The 21,772-nt window shown below is 42.9% G+C and overlaps 1 protein-coding gene across 2 annotated transcripts in view; it reads right to left on the reverse strand.

The window, feature by feature from the left end:
* The window catches only part of coq10b (coenzyme Q10B), a 42,640-nt gene extending 24,380 nt beyond the window's left edge, over positions 1-18,260 (reverse strand). Inside the window, exons 1-2 of one of the 2 annotated variants that reach the window (XM_060929500.1) lie at positions 18,123-18,204; positions 5,506-5,551 (exon numbers count right to left, since the gene is read on the reverse strand). Coding sequence is in view for 1 of the 2 variants with exons in the window: in XM_060929499.1 (XP_060785482.1) it covers positions 18,123-18,223 (101 nt within the window). In the remaining variant the exon portion in view is untranslated. Of the gene's footprint in view, positions 1-5,505; positions 5,552-18,122 lie in introns of both variants that reach the window. The other variant, XM_060929499.1, reaches the window with a different exon arrangement.
* Between the last annotated feature and the right edge of the window lie 3,512 nt (positions 18,261-21,772).

Below are 21,772 nucleotides of genomic sequence, written 5' to 3' on the forward strand. Positions count from 1 at the left end.
AAACGGACAGTGCATCCGCGAAGAAAACGAGACAGATATGGTCTAATGTAAACTTGGCCTTAGGGGGATTGGTGATCCTCTTCCCATCTTTACTTCTGAAAGCCGCTGCCACTCCAAGATGCTCTTTTTATACCCAGTTATATTAATGACCTATTGCCAATTGACCTAATGAGTTGCAATTTGGTCCTCCAGCTGTTCCTTTTTTGTACCTTTAACTTTTCCAGCCTCTTATTGCCCCGTCCCAACTTTTTTGAGATGTGTTGCTGTCATGAAATTTCAAATGAGCCAATATTTGGCATGAAATTTCAAAATGTCTCACTTTCGACATTTGATATGTTGTCTATGTTCTATTGTGAATACAATATCAGTTTTTGAGATTTGTAAATTATTGCATTCCGTTTTTATTTACAATTTGTACTTTGTCCCAACTTTTTTGGAATCGGGGTTGTACATCAGTCCATATGTCAAAGCAATGGCCGTAAGTGATATTGTGACAGAACTACTGACACCTACATAATCTGAATCCTCATACTGCTTCACTGTAATGTGACCAAAAAAAAAGTAACAATCAGCAGATATGGCTGGAAATTGACATGAACTGTGCATCATTTCTGGTCTCGCATGTTTTAAACGTCTCGCTGAGGCCATCCTTAAAAAAAAAAATCCGTTTCCTGTCCACCAGGTGAGCAAAAAAATTCAGTCGGGAGGGATTTTTTTTTTTTTTATGGATGGATAAGAAATTGCAATGCTGTGTTTGCTTTTTCTTTCAGTACTTTATTACAAAAGCAGACACATTTAATAAAATATGACAGTTTAATCAACTGAAACTTGTACAAAAACTTTAAGTTAGCATTAGGGTTGGGCGGTATCCAAATTTTGATACCTTTAAACTGTCTCTGTGTTTTCCCGGGGTATACGGTATTACCGAGAAAAAAATATTTTGTTTCGGCCTACTGTGTAACGTGCGCCTATACCGGCGGACCTTGTCCAGACCTGCGCCTATGCCTCAAATGTACTATTTAAAAGCAGCATAGCGAATTATGTGCATTGTGGTATGGATTAAGCAGCAAAGCGAATTTTGTGCATTGATGAATGGATTAAGAGATATTTCAAAGCATCACGCAACTCTTCCTTCATCTTGAAAATAGCATTCAACTGTCGTTTACACATGTCTGCGTTGAAACGCCATTTGCAGCACTATTTCACCTACTCCATCAAAAAAAAGTACACGATGAGCAGGATCATACCCTTTCAAGCATGGGAAATAAAAGAAAAGAAAATCAACCAACACCCAAGTCCGTTTAGACTGCGCGATAAACCATATTCTTCAGCGCAAATGAGGCGAACCTAATTCAAATGCGTGATAGCTGCACAAGGCAAAATCATATGGGCCCACGTCATGCCATGGCGGGGAAATTAATAATCAAATGGCCTTACCTTGCTTAAAACGTTGTCTCGATCACATAACTCCTTACAATTATTCCACTTAAATCCATACGGTTTAACACACCCAACAAAGATAGCAAGCGCATTGCTAATTCCCACCAGAAACCTAACAGTTTATGCTACGATGTTTTCTTCCGTTTCTTCAGTAGATGACATTTCAAACGTTTATTACCCACATCCCAAATGTCATACGTTATATTATTTTACCTTGTTGTTACTCATGTAACCTACTCAAAACACAACTCATTGGAGAGATCTCGTGGAAGTGGAGTACCCCAGGCTATGGTGTGCCTTAGGGGACATATTAGATTTTTTTCGATTTTGCGCGGTCATTTACATTATTGCTGGCTCTTCCTTTTCGTTTGGTTTGAAACCAAAATACTGCCACACTGCCGATGTTGTATTTTTATTTTTTTTTTGCCACTAACTCGTTATCTTGACTTGCCATCTTTCAACCGCGGTCTCAGTCTCTTGCGAAGCTTTCTGTCAGACTCCAAATGTCACGCAGGGTTGCCATGGTAACAACATAAACAACCCTGCACGCGATGAGAACTTCTTTAGGAAATTGATAGAATTAGTGAAAATACGATCACACAGTTATTCGGGATGATCTTCAATTTATTATTTTATATTATGACCTCATGTACTCCATATTTATTTAGATATTATATATTTTTTTAAAATGACGGTAATGAGACCGATACCGTTGGTACTTTTGGATACCTCGGGATACCTTCTTACCGTAATACCGCCCAACCCTAGTTAGCATTTTAAATGCTGACTGCAACATTTGCAAAACTTTTACAAAGGTACTTAAAATGTCCGACACACGGACTTTTTGTAGTTCTAAATCGACCGTTAGGCCTAGTTAGGATGAAATTACACTATTAAAATGATCACTGAATGATTTGTTTTTCTGAATCTTTACTATTTTGTTGTTCGCTAGAATACCATTTTGCGATTTCACACTTAAGCAAATGTTTGAAAACTCCGGATCTCCTTCCTTCATGGTGGCTGCCATTTTTTTGTGCCGCACGGCGCATGCGCAGAGCTGATTCAGTTCTATATTCTGCGCGGAATGCAGGGCTTTCCACAAGCGCCGGCTGCCGGCCATACAGCCGACTACACAATTAAGTCCAGCCGGCTACTTTAATGACTTATTTTTGTAGCCCACAGGCTCTAAATATTAATTTTCGATTTTAATAAAATTAAATGTTTATCTAACGGACTGACAATGTCAAACTGAACCGCACTCATTTAAGTTGTGATTCGCGCTGTTTGTACCGATAATAACCACAAATTCCCCGCCGACTTCGTTGATCAAGGGAGAGTAACTCATCTGCGGCCCCAACATGCGGTGTGCGCGCGCGCACTCAGCGGAGGCAGTAGTGTGTCGGAGGGAACAGAAGCAGAGAGAACGCTTATTTTGTCTCCGGTAAACCAGTCTTCTCTCGTTCAATTACGTGTTGGCATCAAAAGACACCGTTGGTTGTAAATGAAACCAAACTGAGTCGTTGGAGGTGTATTTTCATACGCAAATGGAGAAATGTTCGCTGAGTGTTTGTGTAGCCGCCACTGCAGACCGTTGTCATTAATTCATAGCATGCTCAGCTGCGTGAATGTGTCATGCACCGAAAATAAGAGATTTACAAGCCAGGAACGCCTCATGATGCAATACGCAAGAAAAAAGATTGACTGCCATTTTACTTTGTATTTGAGTAAAGTGAATAAATAAATGGTCTGTGGAAAATACATTTAATCCTGGGAACTGCGTGCACAGGAGTTTATTTTGTGTTTACTCCCCCCGGCTGGCTACTTATTTGTCATGGCTGGCTAGTATGAGCCTTAGTGGAAAGCCCCGGGAATGCGGAAATGTCAAGTTCAATTTTAGATTTATGAACCCGAAAAAAAATGTCAAAAAACCTGGGGGTGTCGTGGCTCAGGTGGATAAGGCGCCACACCATAAATCCGGGGACCAGGGTTCGATTCCAACCCAAGGTCATTTCCCCGATCCCTCCCAGTCTCTCTCTCTCCTACTCATTTCCTGTCTCTACACTGTCCTATCCAATAAAGGTGAAAAAAGCCCAAAAAATCTCTTTAAAAAAGTCGAAAAACCGGCGTTAAAAAAAAAAAAAAAAATATATATATATATATATATATATATATATATATATATTCAACCGCACAAACGGCACTCACCCGGCCGGTGGACCGGAAACAGAACATTTTTTAATAATGGCCTGAGGTTTGCGCTCCATAACATCTTGTTAAAACACAGTCAGATAGGAAAACAACACCTGTTACCTTTTCTGTTATGAAAGACTGAGTGCCAATGAAAATTTGTGATCCACCTTATGTTTTTACCTGACAACGGGGAACTGAAGTCATTTTTAAACTTGCTTTATTTCTTAATTAACATTCAATTACTTTTTCGGTTTTATTAACCTTATATCGTGACTCATATTGGCACATTATATTACACTTATCGGCATTTTCAGTTTTTAGCCATGTTGAATGTAGTTCGTTTGGTCCACGGCAGGCGTCGCTTATCCGCGCAATCTTCACGAGACTTATGCGAGACTTCAAACGTGAAGTGTCAGCGCCGCCATTTTGAAAACTGTTTACACAGCAGCCAGATCACCATATCATTCCAATTTAGGTTAATTTCGAGATTTGCCAGCTTCATCAGTGATGGAGTGTCAGTCCTGCACGCTGTGGCACATGTACCTGAAGGCATGCCTTGGGCTGTGCACGTGCCGAGTGGACTCCAGCACGCTTGCCGTGAACAAGGCGCACCTGAGCGAAATTAAGGAATTGTGTCTGCCTATTTAAGGACTGTTCTGATGCATTTGCATTGCGAAGTATTACGATACGCATTACCGAGCCTTTCTACCCGTTGTCTTGATTTCCTGTTTCTCGTTCTTGTCCTCACTTAGCCTTTGATGTACTGTTTGCGCCTCGACTGACCCTTTTGCCCGTATTCTCGTTTTTGATCTAGCCTGCCGTTTTGGATTGTTTGCCTGTGTGTGTGTGTGTGTGTGTGTGTGTGTGTATGTATGTATGTATGTATATATATTTTATATATATCTCTCTCACACACACACACACACACACACACACACTGCACTTTATTAAACTGTATACTTCTGCACATACATGACAGAGGTTATTCCATACAACTTCGAAACAACGTGGAGTAGAGAAGAGTTGGAAAGACGACAGGATAAGGACTACTCCACCGCGCTGGTATTTATGTCATTGTCGCACAATTAAAATGTGCCAGATCAGACAGCTTGTGGGTTTTCAAAATAATAAATACATGCATGTATTTTTGTGATAAATACATATTATACTGAGCGCATTTCCCACATAATCCTCACTAAGGTTTCGGACAGCACTACAAAATGGCGTCCCCACTATATAGTGCCCTACATAGTGAGTAGGGAGCGATTTCGGACGCAGGGAAAACTTCCAGCTTGATTACGTCAGCATTCGAAGGAGGGCGCGCGCATCTTTTGACAACGTTGACAGATGTTGGTCACTTTGATTTCTGCTGTATGTTTTACTTCCGTCCTACAATGTCTCGCACAGCAAATCTCGTTTACAGCCATCGCTTTGACATATGGACTGATGTTACATAGCATATTTCAAAACACTCATAACTTGCTATAGCAGTGACAAAATAGCTGTCAGAAATGCATTCCTACATTTTATAAAATGAGAAATAGAATTTTGAGAATAAAAAAAAAAATATTTGCCTTCAGTTCCTCTTTAACAGGTTTCATATGTGATAGGGGCTTGAGTGGAGCATCTGAAGCAAAGACTGGCAAAGATCAGTGATGGCTTAACTAGCATCAGCCAATACTCAAAAGAAGATTCTCACAACAAAAGAGTGAACGTTATTGAGATGTGCACATTACGCACCATGTGAGCTATAAACCTTAGCCATAAACATTGTCTGGGGAGATGGGGACAAAAAAAAAAAACACATCAGCTCAGACACTTTTCAGTCTAAAGCCACATTTGTGGATATATTGTTTCACTGCATCCCTGTCTCACCTGAGTCCTTTGTGGTCCCTTTCTTCACAGCTACTGTATCTCTGACCTGCGCACATAAGAGCCCCTCAGGAAACATGCAAGATTTTCTCGTTTACTCACCACATTTATTCACTGCCTAAAACAAATCTCTTCACACCTCTTTGACACATTTTAAATCACAGAACTCTTAACTTTTTTTTTTTTATTCAAGCCTCAAAATACAGATATTTTAAACATAATGATAATGATTCATATAATGAATCACATAATGATTCATTTAGACATAATGAACATCCACTACGTACGTGCCTCAAAATACAGGTTAACTGAAAACACAGGAAACAATAGGAATACGTAAACTAACATCTGCAAAAACATGCTACAAAAGGCTGACAAACGCATCCAGCATAAGGGTGAACATGTAAAGCATGTTATAAATAATAAAACAAAATTAACTACATGTAGTTTTTACTCTCATTGATTCCTGACTTTTCGAACACCCTGTATATCCTGGCTCATTGTGTCAGTATTCCTAAGTTCCTAAAATTCCTGCGACCCTGTAGAACAGGATAAAGCGGCTAGAGATAATGAGATGAGACTTTCGGACACTCGTCCATCACGCTGGTATTTACGTCATTACTGTCGCACAATTAAAATGTGCCAGATCAGTCAGCTGGTGGGTTCTCATATCTCATCTCATTATCTGTAGCCGCTTTATCCTGTTCTACAGGGTCACAGGCAAGCTGGAGCTTATCCCAGCTGACTACGGGCGAAAGGCGGGGTACACCCTGGACAAGTCGCCAGGTCATCACAGGGCTGACACAGACAACCATTCACACTCACATTCACACCTACGGTCAATTTAGAGTCACCAGTTAACCTAACCTGCATGTCTTTGGACTGTGGGGGAAACCGGAGCACCCGGAGGAAACCCACGCGGACACAGGGAGAACATGCAAACTCCACAAAGAAAGGCCCTCGCCGGCCACGGGGCTCAAACCCAGACCTTCTTGCTGTGAGGCCACAGCGCTAACCACTACACCACCGTGCCACCCCCTGGTGGGTTTTCAAAATAATAAATACATATTATACTGAGCATATTTCCCACATTAATCAATACAAAGTACCTGCATCTTTCAGTTGTTTTTTTTTAAATAAAGGCTTCATACTTCTTTGCAGCTGCCTTTTATTAAATCAAATTTGAGACTTTTAATTTGATTTCTTTCAGCGCGACCGCAATGCATGATGTAGGGCTGGGCGATTTTACGATTACGATGTTATTCACGATATAAAATCTCTACGATTAGAAATTAGACACGTACGATATGCCTACGATAAGCCTACGCCTTCAATAAAATTACTTCATCCGAAGTTTTGACAGACACGCGAATAGCCAATCATAACTAAACAGTACCGCATGTAACCAATCAGTTGGAAGAGAGCCACCTCAAGTTAGGTTGCATGCACACACAAACACACACACGTGTAGCAGCAACGCACAGCATGGCTGTGGTGAAGTTTGCAGGAGCGCGGCATTTCTCCAACAAAGCGATTATAAAAATGAGCGAGAAGCCGACTGACCGGAGTTCTGAACAGGAAAGTCAGAGCACTGCCCTGGAGGACATCGTTGAAAAGAAGGGCCAGAGATCTTCGGTTGTGTGGAGGTATTTTGGATATTTAAAATCGGACATACAACAAAGTGTTACACAAAACCTTACACACACTGATGTACAGGATTGCACTTTTTTTCTCCTTGCAGCATAAGGTTTACACGTCAATATGTCTTTTATGTTTATTTGAAAGATGCTAGAATTTGCACAAATGATTAACAATGGTATATAGTTTTTATTTTTCAATTTCAGTTTATTCATTTGAACAAAAAGAACAAAAGAATGTGCATCCAGTTTGTTTTGGTTCTGGGCAACTCCATGTAAATGTCAACCTCACCATGCAAAAATAAAGCAACATGTAATACATCAAAACCACTCCCAGAGATATCACCTAGGCCTGTATTTTACAGATGTGAATAAGTTGAACCAATTTGTAACCAACCTAATATGTCACTGTCAGTCTTTCTTTCTTATAATGTAAACCCCAAGCTAAAATCAACTTTGATCATGTACAATTCTATATTATTGCCACAAGCCACAGAAATGTATGCTAAAATCCACAAAACAGCAAAACAATAGCCATCCTAAATATTATTTAAGAACTTTGATAGTTTTAGCTGATATTTAGAGTTTTTCAAAGGGTTATGGTGGTTAAATTGCTGATTTTCTAAACATATGCCATGTCTATTTCAGACGCGTCACATCCATAACGGAATTTCGTCACATCCATAACGCTGACTTTTCCTTCCGAAACTCTGCATGAAATACAAAATATTTTAAACAAAGATTTTTTAATATTCACCTTGGACCCCTCTATCAAATGGATCTCTCCATTTCGACATTAGGTTTACAATTTCACAGAGTTTGATAAAAATGTACAGTCACCCAAGAAAAGTGATACTTTTTCTGTCACGTCCATAACGCATCTTTTATTGGCATTTTCTGGCATGCCCTAGATGTACTATGGGAATTGTTCTTGTTCTATCACTTCTCCAGTATGGTACAGCCTTAAAATATGCAACACCTGTTTAAATACTGGGAGACAATAAAACATGCGCTGGGTCATTTGTTGCCATTTTGAGTTCAAGTGTCACGTCCATAACGCTGGAATTGCTCTTCTGTGAAACTTGAAGGCTTGTTAAGCTATTTTTGTTAATTAGGAAGGAACTACTAATTTGTAATGTTCATATTTTGAGCAGAAAATTAAAGAAAATACAAAAATGGTGATTTGATTTATATCGTGATATATATCGTTATCGAAAATTTTGAAAAAATATATCGTGATATAATTTTCTCTCATATCGCCCAGCCCTAGGATATACTGCTTTGGTTAGTGACCATCGGTTGTACACTACTTTTCGTGATGCACTGTGGGATACTTTGAGTGCACTATATAGACGTATGGGCGCTGTGAGACAGCTGCCTCTCCAGTAGCTCTGCAAACCTCTTTTTTTCCACTTTTTTTTTTTTTTTTTACTTTTTTGCTCTTCTTACAGTGTGTTTAACTATATAACATGGATATATTTAACTTTAACATGCAACCAGGAGCCAGTTTTCTCACTTATTCGAGAGAGGAGCTGCTGACCCTGAAAACAATGGGACGAGCCAGGATATGACACCCCATCCCGGCCGAGCTGAGGAGGAAACCCAAGGGCTACAAAGCTGGAGCTAAGCTAAAAGCTAGGCTAGTGGACAACCGGCGGCGCTACAAACCATCCATTCCCTCTGTTATCATGGGGAATGTGAACTCGCTGCTGAATAAAAGTCGACGAGCTTTCCACTCTGAACAACCAGCGGATTTACCGGGAGAGCAGCTTATTTATTTTTACGGAGACATGGCAGCGGTCTCAAAAGTAACCGCTCACCGGCGGCAAATCGCCGGCTATGGCTTGTTATGCTGCCGGCTATTGTCAGTCGAGTCACAAAATTTAATATTAAATATTTCTGACAGCAAAAAAAGTTGCGAACGTAAATTACATCCACTATGTCATGTATGTCCGTTGCCGCGTCAACTGTGTTTACATCCTCGACACGAGTGCAGCCATTACTGCCGCCTGTGTTGCCAGATTGCGCGGTTTCCCGCCCAATCTGGGCGGTTTTAAGTGCATTTTGGCGGGTTTTGAACATATTTTGGGCTGTAAAACGTCAGCAGTATCTGGCAACATATTTTTTTACTTACTACAAGAAATTAATGGATGCCAACGTTTTTGCCAAAATGGTATTTTATTTTCCATTGTTTAGGCAGCTTCAGCATCATACTGTGAAATTCTGTTCAAATTGTTTTTTTCTTCTATGAAGCCTGAGCCATTTATTTTATTAGTTTATAATTGTTTAATTTAGTCTTCAGGAGAGACTGCCTGCACACAGTACTAGTATTAATAGTTTTTTTTCTTACATGAAAGCTGAGGCATTTATATTATATTTTAAGGTAACTTCATGTTGTGCTGTGAGGTTCTCTGCACTTTAACTTTTGAACCAACAGGAGCATTTGGATAAGTAAAGCCTAATTTTCTGCATTTTTGTAGTCCTGGTAATCTTTTATATTGGTAAAGTTGTTTATAGGACCATTTCTCAGTGTCTGTTTTTTTAAATCAATAGTTTTTCAGTAATAACTTAATATTTAACATATCACTCAATTTTAAACAACCCCCGCGCCTCCCCCATAGTCTCCAAAATTTCTGTGGGAAACACTGGCGTGCGTAACAACGCTAATCAAGCTTAAGCTAGACGACCCGCCTCAAATACCCGTCCCGGGTAAATGTTATCCCAATTTTAGATGGCCTGTTCCAAACCATCCCGCCCCATGAAAAATTCGTACTTGCATCTCTCTCTCTATTTTATATATATCTCCCTGCACGCTTTGCGTGCATTATGTCTGCCACTGGCAGACATTTTACCATTTTGCACCCTGCTGTAAATTATTTGTACCCTGCTATTCTCCCAAACTTTGAAGCCCCTGACATGGCTAACACACCTTGTACCGGATGCTAACGTGGACCTGCGGGGATTCACTGCTGTGAGAACCGACAGAGACATTAACACATGCGGGAAAAGCAAAGGTGGGGGGACTCATCATTTAGGTCAACAATCGCTGGTGTAACCCGGGACATATCTCCGTAAAGACAGTTTTATGTTGCCCAGATTTGGAGCTGCTAGCCGTTAGCCTGTGGCCATATTATCGGCCGAGGGAGTTCAGTCACGTTTTCACCATCTGTGTTTACATCCCTCCAAGGGCAGATGCAGCCTCTGCATGTGAGAGGATTCACTCTGTCACAGCAAGGCTACAGACACAGCACCCTGAGGCATTTATCATAATTTCTGGGGACTTTAATCATGCTACTTTGGACTCTACTTTGGCTGCTTTTTACCAGGCTGTGGATTGTCCAACAAGGAACAGCAGGACAATTGACTTGCTGTATGCTAATGTGAAGGATGCATACAGAGTCACACCCCTCCAGGGCTAGAATTTCGTGAAAATTTGCAGGAATCTGTTTGGATTCTCGCAAAACTGTTTTGCGAGAATCCAATAAAATAATTTCAACAACTTGTGTGTTTGTTGTGACTGTGTGTACGAGTTTGAATTCTTTTCACAGGCAGTCAGTTGGCCTCCAACTCAGCCCTCAAACCACAAATACAGTACCAGTTACATTAATTAAAATACACATTTATACACACTATCAAACTATCACTTTATTTCACTTCTTAATCAAGTCAACAACTGAAGAATGGAGCCGAGGACAACATCTTCAAAAGCCTGCCGCAAATACAGTAACCATTACAACACACAGTTACCATTACAACACAGTTATTCACAGTAACAAACTCATCACTCAATTTCAATCCTTAATCATCAAAAACTGAACAACAGAGAACATCTGAATGTCAGAAACCTAACTGCACCAATGTGTCAGGGTCATGCCAAACTATCATTTGGTTTACTCTGCCTCATCACTGACAGCTGAGTCTAAATCATCACCACTACTAGCAACCACACTAGAGTCAGGGTCAGGATGCACAACGGCATACAAGTCAGTACGGGCAGAAGTAGAGCTTGCACTGTCCGAGTGACATTCTGGGGTCAAGCCATGGAGGATCTTGTTTATGTCTTTTCTCATGTCAGTAACCTGTATTTTTGTGTGTTTATCATATATTTATTCATTTCATTGGTCTTGTCTTTCTGATTCCAAATGACTGCACTAGTGTGTGTGTCAGACTCCTGTATAGGCTATATATAATTATATGCGTGACGATCATCGACCGTGAAACAGGATGCCCACCGTGCTTTGATTCTGTCATAGTGCAGGCTGCATGTCTTACACCTCGCCTTGACCGCGAAATCGTCTTCAAAGTCATAATTGTCTAGTAGGTCATCGCCCCATGCCTGTAAACCGCGTCGTGATATTCTTTTCGTTTTTTCAACGGATTTCGAGGTGTTTGGCTGACCATCACTTGAGCTGGAGTATGCCATCTTGTTATTCTTGACAACAAAAGCCACCTAGTGAGTACTCGGCGGACTAGATGCAAGCAACCCCAAGCGAGTGAAACACACTTTGCACATGCGCAGAACGTTTGTTTAGCGAAACCGAAACCATTTGTGGAATTTTTGTGTTGAAGTGATTAATATTTTACGATAAAATTACGATATTTCTTGAATATTTTGCGCGAATCTGTTGAGATTTGCCTGGGGAACAATTTATGTGAATACTCACGCGAATCGATTCGCGCCAAAATTCTATAATATATTCAACTCCTTAAGCTGAATGAGCATGAACTCTGTCTCCTCATTGCTCCAGAAGTGCACGTTTCTGCTTGCCTGTGGCAGTGGGGGCGTGGTCAAGCGCCGGTCTGTGACAGGAGGGCGGAGCCAGGGAAGGTGAGTGGCAGAATAACTACACCTGACGGTAATTAACCTGTTTGTGTGTCTTCCCAGTAACCGTGCCCTATTTAAGGAGGCAGAGGGAGAGCAGAGGGGACAGCTCATCCCGGGACTAGAACACAGCGTGCGCGCGTGTGTGTGTGTTTCTCTCAAGAATAAAAGTAGGCTGTTAAACTGAAAAGTCTGACAATAAAAAGCCTATTAGTACCAGAAGCTTTGTCCTGCCGTCCTCTGTGCTCCACCCACACTTCAGAGAGCTCTACATCCACATTTTCTCTTCTTCGTTTGTTCCTCCTGACCTCTTCTGCTGCTCGCTACTACTGTTGTCATGCCGACCGAGGCTGTTGTGTTTCCCGCTTGTGGTCTCGTCACTCGTCACTTCCGGAAGTAGCTCGACAACTAGCTCGATAGGGTATACATGCACAAAATAGCTCGGCAAAAATCGCATAAACTAGGTCGTGTAGCTCGATTCCGAGAAATCAAGTTCGGTTCTATTTCAGCCGAATTAAGGTGTATACATGGCATTTTGAACTTCGATTTCAGTCGAGCAACGGCAGAAATTCGATTCTCTCTATGTGCATGTAAACGTAGTGACTGTCTGACAGATTACCTCAACTTCTGTGCAGACATGGTCTCCCTCGCTAAGACTGTATGGTGTTACCCTAATAAGCCATGGGTAACAGTCAAAGCTGTGCTCAACAGGAAGAAGGCCGCCTTCAGGAGCAGGGAGGCAATGAAAGCAGCACAGCAGGAGGTGAAACGCTGCATGAGGGAAGCTAAGGACAGCTACAGGAGAAAGGTGGAGCAGAAGCTGAAGGAGAACAGCATAAGGGAAGTCTGGGAAGGTGTGAAAACCATCACAGGCCACAATACAAAGACCAGAGTCGTTGAGGGGACAGTGGAGAGGGCGAATGAGTTGAATGACTATTTCCAATTGGTTCAACCAGCCCACGTCCCCCCCCACCCTCTCCCTCACTGCAGCCATCTCTCCTTCTTCCCTCAACACACCTCCCCCCAGTCATCACAGCAGCCTCCTCCTCCCCCACCTCAACACAGACTCCTCTGTACATTACTGTAGACCAGATCAGAGGTCAACTGAGGAAGCTTCACCCCAGGAAAGCAGCAGGCCCGGACAAGGTGTGCCCACGACTACTGAAAACCTGCACTGCTGAACTGGGTGAACCACTCCAACGCATCTTCAACCTCAGCCTGCAGCTGGGGAGAGTGCCAACCCTCTGGAAGACATCATGTATCGTTCCAGTTCCCAAAAAGAATCGGCCCAGAGAGCTTAACGACTTCCGACCGGTGGCGCTCACTTCACATCTGATGAAGATGTTGGAGCGGCTCTTCCTCAGCCTCCTCAGACCCCAGGTACAACATGCCCAGGACTGTCTACAGTTTGCGTACCAGGCAGGTGTTGGTGTGGAAGACGCCATTCTCTACCTGCTACACCGAGCCCACTTGCATCTGGATAAGAGAAATGGCACAGTGAGGATCCTCTTCTTGGACTTCTCAAGTGCCTTGAACACCATCCAGCCCCTACTGCTTCAGGACAAACTGAACAGGATGCGAGTGGACCCCTGCCTGGTCACCTGGATCTCCAGCTACCTCGCTGACAGGCCGCAGTACGTCAGGCTGAAGGACATCACGTCTGACACTGTAATTAGCAGCACTGGAGCACCCCAGGACACGGTGCTGGCCCCTCTTCTCTTCACCCTGTACATCACGGGCTTCTGCTACAACTCGGAGCTGTGTCACATTCAGAAGTTTGCCGATGACACAGCCATTGTTGGGTGCATCAGTGACGACAGAGAGGAGGAGTATAGGAGCCTGGTGAGGGACTTTGCTGTGTGGTGCAACAGGAACCATCTGCAGCTCAACACCTCGAAGACCAAGGAGCTGGTCATTGACTTTGGGAGGTCCAGATCAAGGTCACAACCAGTTCTGATCGAGGGAGTCGAGGTGGAGGCTGTGGATTCCTACAAGTACCTCGGGCTGTGGCTGGACAGCAAGCTGGACTGGACTTGTAACACCAATCACTTATACAGGAAGGGACAGAGCAGGCTATACTTCCTTAGGAGGCTGCGGTCCTTTAACATCTGCAGGAAACTCATGTGGATGTTCTATCAGTCTGTGGCTGCCAGTGTCCTGTTTTACACCGTGGTGTGCTGGTGGGGGGGGCAGCACATCCAAAGAGGACACATCCAGGCTGGACGGCTCTGTGGTCGGCATGAAGCTGGACTCTCTGGTGACGGTGGCAGAGAAGAGGTCTATGGACAAACTATTGAACATCCTGGACGACGCCAGTCACCCTCTGCACACAGTCATCAGCAACCAGAGGAGCCTGTTCAGTAACAGAATGCTCCTTCCCAAGTGCAGGACGAACAGACTCAAAAACTCCTTTGTCCCTCACACCATCAGACTGTACAACTCCTCTCTTGGGGGAGGGGGGAGGTAACAGGAGGACAGAGGATGGGAAAGAGCAGTAGCCTAGCCTAACAATAAGCAATACCAGACAATGTGCAATATAATGTGCAATATCTTTCCTGCTTCACCACACACACACACTTACCCTAACCCCACTTTCCCCCTCCCTCTCTTCCCCATATCTTAATCTTTTATATTTGTATATGTAAATACTTAATTTAGTTTAATTTATCTAGAAGTTTTTCTCTATTTCTTTTCTCTGTTTATCTGTAATGATGCTGCTGGAATCTTAATTTCCCTGAGGGAACCCTCCCAAAGGGATCAATAAAGTTTTATCTAATCTAATATAGGGTGTAAATAATCCTCACTAAGGTTTCGGACAGCGCTACAAAATGGCATCCCTTCTATATAGTGCCCTATATGGGGAGTAGGGAGCGATTTCAGACACAGGTACGGAAGTGTGCATCCATGAATATAGTCTAGTGAGAGCCAATCAGATTACAAGTTCGTAAGATTCTGAAGCTCATGGCCAGAAAGGTATACTGTACACACTGTGGTCGGTCTGCTGGAAATGCCAATAGTTCCGTTATAACCAGCTAATACTAATCTAGATGAAGACGAGATACAGGACTTGCTGGGTATTATACAGATCTGACCTGAAATGAACTCTCATACCATATCAAGGAGGCAGGTCAACACTGCTCTTGCTACTCCTGGAATGCTGTTAAACCACTTACCAGCTATTTAAATACTTAACTTAGAACTAGTTAGTGTGTGTGTTGTCATTAGGACAGTAGTTGAATGTCAGGCTTGGGCACAACAAAAGCAATGTGTCATGTTAGACATGATGCTCACGGCTAAGCATGATGGTGTCACTACTAGAGGACGTGTTCTGGACTTTGGACAGCAGTAGCAGCAGTTGTGTGTTTTGTGCTGTGGGTCTGAGACACAGACACGAGGGGAAGTTTCAGGGGACATCTGGCATGACGTCACTGTCCCTATGTTACATCAGATAGATAGATAGATAGATAGATAGATAGATAGATAGATAGATAGATAGATAGATAGATAGATAGATAGAAAACTTTATTGATCCCTTTGGGAGAGTTCCCTCAGGGAAATTAAAATTCCAGCAGCATCATTAGAGAATAAACAGAATAGAAAATAGAGAAAACTTGTAGATAAATTAAGTATTAGCGTATACAAATATGAAAAAAAAAAATCTAGCAGGAAAGGCATTGCACATTGTCCGGTATTACTTTTTGTCAGGCTAGGCTACTGCTCCTTCCCGTCCTCTGTCCTCCTGTTACCCCTCTTCCCCCCCAGAGAGGAGTTGTACAGTGTGATGGCGTGAGGGACAAAGGAGTTTTTAAGTCTGTTCGTCCTGCACTTGGGAAGGAGCATTCTGTCACTGAACAGACTCCTCTGGTTGCTGATGACGGTGTGCAGAGGGTGACTGACATCATCCATGATGTTCAGTAGTTTGTCCATAATCCTCGTCTGCCACAGTCACCACAGAGTCCAGCTTCATGCCGACCACAGAGCCGGCCTGCCTGATCAGTTTGTCCAGCCTGGATGTGTCCTCCTTGGATGTGCTGCCCCCCCAGCACACTGGCGAAACAGACTGATAGAACATCCACAGGAGTTTCCTGCAGATGTGCATATCCTGGACCAATTTCGCTTTTTTTTTTTTTAATATGAAAGTATGTCCCTTTACACACTCGTCCAGAAGGGTAATTTTGCACAAGGCCATCTGTCTACAGCAGAAAAAAATAAAACGCATCTGGAAAAATCCCAAGGGAGTCTGGAGCCAGATTCGTGACGTTACCTGCGGAAGCACCAGCAGGCTGAGAGAGCTTGCATGGTTTCAGTGCACAGCCTGTGTAGACCAAGCGCTCAAATTTCTCTCTCATTGTCCGGTCTTTTAGAAAACCATGAGTACTAATCCCATCAAGATTGGTGTTGCTACACCCTCCTATGATACATCTGTTAACCATTTTAATAATTACATGATAACGTTGAAGAAATTTGCAGAAAACCACCAAGTCGTTTTCTCATAAACAAACCAGCGCTGACGTAGGATTCAGAAGGAGGCGTCCCACACACGTCGTCACGAAAATCAATGTTTCCCAGGAAATCCAAATGCCAAGTTTTTTCAGAGGCGGATCAATTCGCCTCAAACGGCTTGATTTCAACTGAATTTTTCTGGTATTGCGCAAGGTAAAAAAAAAACTGCACAAAATGCGACAAATATTTGACCAAAGTTGAATATAAAACAGGAGAATTACATTGATCTCGCTCCTGAATTTACCTGTGATATGCACTTTTTTTTTTAAGATTTTTTTGGGCTTTTTTCACCTTTATTGGATAGGACAGTGTAGACACAGGAAATGAGCGGGAAAGAGAGAAGGGGAGGGATCGGGAAATGACCTTGGATCGGAATCGAACCCGGGTCCCCGGATTTATGGTATGGCACCTTAAGCCTAGGTCACAACCAGACGTACGATTTTTTGGCCGTGCGATTTTTGGCGTTTCCCAAATCGCTGCGTTTTTTTTGTTCATGGAGAAAGACGCGCGTAGGCCGCAAGTTTGTCTTGCAACCTGAAAAAACGTAAGCGCCCGTAGAGTTTGTTTGACATGACAAAGAACCTCTGTGGCCGGTCTGCGGCTCGAAAACCAGCACGTCACACGCGCACCCTCCGTGTGTTTCACGCGCACCCTCCGTGCGTTTCTTGCATTTTTTTGCACGTACGGCCGGTTGTGACCGAAGCTTTATCCACCTGAGCCACGATGCCCCCCGTGATATGCACTTTAAAGGACCGCAGCCTCCTCAGGAAGTACAGCCTGCTCCGTACCTTCCTGTACAGGTGGTTGGTGTTGCAAGTCCAGTCCAGCTTGCTGTCCAGCCACAGCCCAAGGCACTTGTAGGAATCCACAGCCTCCACCTCTACCAGAACTGGTTGTGACCTTGGTCTGGACCTCCCAAAGTCAATGACCAGCTCCTTGGTCTTCGAGGTGTTGAGCTGCAGATGGTTCCTATTGCACCAAACAGCAAAATTCCCTCACCAGGCTCCTATACGCCTCCTCTCTGTCATCCCTGATACACTCCACTATAGCTGTCTCATCACGCCCCCAGGTTTTAAAACGAAAGCTTTAAGTGCTTGAATAAAGGGTGTTCAAAATCCTATCCGCTAAACTACACAGTTATCACAAACAAGCGATATTATTCAAGAAACTAAAATATTCAGTCCAAAAGAACAATAAGCCGCAACTGTTGCGTAGACCAAATGCTAACCAGCTGACTATTCAAGGGCATAAGAGAAAAACCAAGTCACATCTGGACGCATTTTTTTTTTATTTGCAATAGCACTAAAAATAATGACGCCAAAACACACCAAACAGGTAGAGTTCGCCCAAAACAACAGCTGGACGCGATTACTAACACCAGCTACAGAAACGCAGCTGAAGTAGTCTCTCTTCAGCGCTTTGTAGTTAGTTTATTAGGTCGTTGATCGGTTTACAACTTGACCAGTAGCTAGCTAACTAACTAAGAAAAAAAAGACCCCGGTAAGATCAGATACCTGGCTAGCTGCCATCATTAATAACAGTACGCTATGTCGCTAGCTAACTTAGCTAAAAGCTACAGTAGTCAGTTAGCGATACTTTGCTGCTACACTGAAACGGCGAAAATGTGTATAGTTTCCGGTAGTGTTTGCTTGTGTTACCTGACTCCGTTTCTGCCCGGTGTTTCTCGAGCTGCCGTGAACGGTAACTGCTTAATACACTCCGCTACCGCTCTCCGCAAACACCGGGAGCCTCTCGCCATCTTCCCTTCAGCTAATTTTTATTTTCACCTTCCCCCCTCGCGCACTACACTTTTTCCCAAAAAACAAAGCCCGCCCCATTCTTGGGGTTTCGCCCAACAATATTAATAATCCTATTGGGCAGAACAGGCTTAGTTGTCGCTGCTTATTGGCTGAATCTCCCGTCCTTCACGCTGTCCCTTTCAAGTATGTAAATTTACTGCAATGACGTGCTCAGAAATGTCACGAGATGTGGGATAGAGTTGCTTAGGCTGAACGACCCAAAGTGCATATCTACAAAAGGTTAGAGTTAAATTTGTTGAGGACGCAGTGTCAAAGCTGTCATATTAAAGTAAAGTTAAGAATAAAATGAAGACAAAATATAAAATGCTCCATATTAAGATAAGAGATAAGTCTTGATTGTCATTGTCACTTTTCCAAAGGAACAATGAAATTGAAGGTGCTGTTGACTCATTATGAGTTATGGGGGGGGAACAAAAAGTATAAAAATAAATAGTAAAGTATACAGAATTGCACTGGTAAAATGGTATAAACAGAATTGTATTGGGGGCAGCACGGTGGTGTAGTGGTTAGAGCTGTCGCCTCACAGCAAGAAGGTCCGGGTTCGAGCCCCATGGCCGGCGAGGGCCTTTCTCTGTGGAGTTTGCATGTTGTCCGGGTGGGTTTCCTCTGGGTGCTCCGGTTTCCGCCGCAGTCCAAAGACATGCAGGTTAGGTTAACTGGTGACTCTAAGGCCCTGTCCACATGGCAACGGATTCAGGTGAATCCAATACAATTGTTTATCGTTTCGGCCTGGCATCCACACGGCACCGGCGTTTTGGGTGCCCCAAAACGCAATCTTTTGAGAACAGGTTCCAGAGTGGAAAGATCTGTCAACGTTGCCGTTGCGAAGTCGTCTGGATGAGTAGAATGGATTTGTTTACGATGACGTCACAACCACATGTGCTTCACGCCGGGTAGAAGTGTAACGAACTCGATGCGAGTTGTCAACAAATCCTATAACTTGGTTCATGAAACGCGCTTACAAAATATTTTCACTGTGAATAGTTATTGTGTAATGGTGCAAAGTGAGAGAGAGAGAGAATAGCCCTTAGGGCAGAGTCAGTCCCGCCAGCAAAAATAGGGGAAAAAAAGGAGCGATCTCACCTCTTCAGATGTTGGTTTAAGTCCTACAATACATTCCTCAAAAAGGGCGTAGAAGAACAAATTAATCCATCAATGTGTAGCATTCAATTTATTCCGGACCATTAAAGACGCCGCCTTCCGCGTAGAATCATACATCATCCTCGCCGCCATATTGGATGGGTCAAAGCGGAGAATAAAGATGCCTCATTCATGTGCTGCGTTTAACTGTACCAACAGGTTTACCGTCCAAACGAGATCACATGGGATTACCTTTCACAGGTGAGACTGGAAAAATACTTTTCATTGTATTTGGTCATTATAATGTAATTTTACGAACAGATTTTTCTGACTTTGTGGCTAATATGAAGTCTCGCGCATAATAGTTTATGCGCATGCGTCCTTACTTCTTCTATTGTTCTGGTGTCTCCGATGGGACTGTCTTACAGCGCCCCTAGAGGTGTGGCATGTGTATTGCATCGTTTTCAGCAAGCGTTGCGTTGCCGTATGGACCTGATATTTTACTGATCGTTGCCCATGTGGACGCGATATTTTTTTAAATAACATCTCGTTGCCGTTGTCGTGTGGATGTAGCCTAAATTGACTGTAGGTGTGAATGTGAGTGTGAATGGTTGTCTGTGGCTACATCCACACGACAACGGCAACGAGATGTTATTTAAAAAAATATCGCGTCCAAATGGGCAACGATCAGTAAAATATCAGGTCCATATGGCAACGCAACGCTTGCTGAAAACGATGCAATACACATGCCACACCTCTAGGGCGCTGTAAGACTGTCCCTTCGGAGACACCAGAACAATAGAAGAAGTAAGGATGCATGCGCATAAACTATTATGCGCGAGACTTCATATTAGCCACAAAGTCAGAAAAATCTGTTCGTAAAATTACATTATAATGACCAAATACAATGAAAAGTATTTTTCCAGTCTCACCTGTGAAAGGTAATCCCATGTGATCTCGTTTGGACAGTAAACCTGTTGGCACAGTTAAACGCAGCACATGAATGAGGCATCTTTATTCTCCGCTTTGACCCATCCAATATGGTGGGGAGGATGACGTATGATTCTATGTGGAAGGCGGTGTCTTTAATGATCCGGAATAAATTGAATGCTACACATTGATGGATTAATTTGTTGTTCTACGCCCTTTTTGAGGAATGTATTGTAGGACTTAAACCAACATCTGAAGAGGTGAGATCGCTCCTTTTTTTCCCTATTTTTGCTGGCGGGATTGACTCTGCCCTAAGAGCTATTCTCTCTCTCTCTCTCTCTCACTTTGCACCATTACACAATAAATATTCACAGTGAAAATATTTTGTAAGCGCATTTCATGAACCAGGTTATAGGATTTGTTGACAACTCGCATCGAGTTCGTTACACTTCTACCCGGCATGAAGCACTCACAGTCATGTGGTTGTGACGTCATCGTAAACAAATCTGTTCTACTCATCCAGACGACTTTGCAACGGCAACGTTGCCAGATCTTTCCACTCTGGAACCCGTTCTCAAAAGATTGCGTTTTGGGGCACCCAAAACACCGGTGCCGTGTGGACGCCAGGCCGAAACGATAAACAATTGTATCGGATTCACCTGAATCCGTTGCCGTGTGGACAGGGCCTGTGTCTATGTGTCAGCCCTGTGATGACCTGGCGACTTGTCCAGGGTGTACCCCACCTTTCGCCCGTAGTCAGCTGGGATAGGCTCCAGCTTGCCTGTGACCCTGTAGAACAGGCTAGAGATAATGAGATGAGATGAGAATTGCATTGGTTCTGTAGGTACACAGATTGCACTGATAAAATAGTATAAACAGAATTGTATTGGTTCTGTATGTACACAGATTGCACTGATAAGAACAACAACAACAACAAAATATATATATATATATATATATATATATATATATATATATATATACACACACACACACACACACATATAGGGTCGTTAGGGCAGCAGAGAAAACAATAGGCTGCCCCTTCCCCACCCTGGAACAGATTTCCACCTCCAGATGCTGCAGGAAAGCAATGGACATTTCAAAAGACTCTTCACACCCCGGTCATTGTCTCTTCCAGCTTTTGCCATCAGGTAAGAGATACAGAGCAATGAAAACCAGGACAAACCGCCTAAAAAAACAGTTATCCCAAAACAATCATGGCTTTAAACTCAAATGTGCAATAGAACTATTCTTGGCCTTATCCCCAATGTGCAATTTGTGCAATATAATATCATATATCACATATTTATATATATAAAGTGTGTGTGTGTGTGTGTGTGTTTTATCAGTGCAATCTGTGTACATACAGAACCAAAACAATTCTGGTTATACTATTTTCAGTGCAATTCGTGTACATATAGAACCATACATTAGATTTCTGTTTATATTCTGTTTATACCATTTTACCAGTGTAA

The sequence above is a fragment of the Neoarius graeffei genome, chromosome 9 (assembly GCF_027579695.1).
Source record: "Neoarius graeffei isolate fNeoGra1 chromosome 9, fNeoGra1.pri, whole genome shotgun sequence".
Taxonomy (NCBI): Eukaryota; Metazoa; Chordata; class Actinopteri; order Siluriformes; family Ariidae; genus Neoarius; species Neoarius graeffei.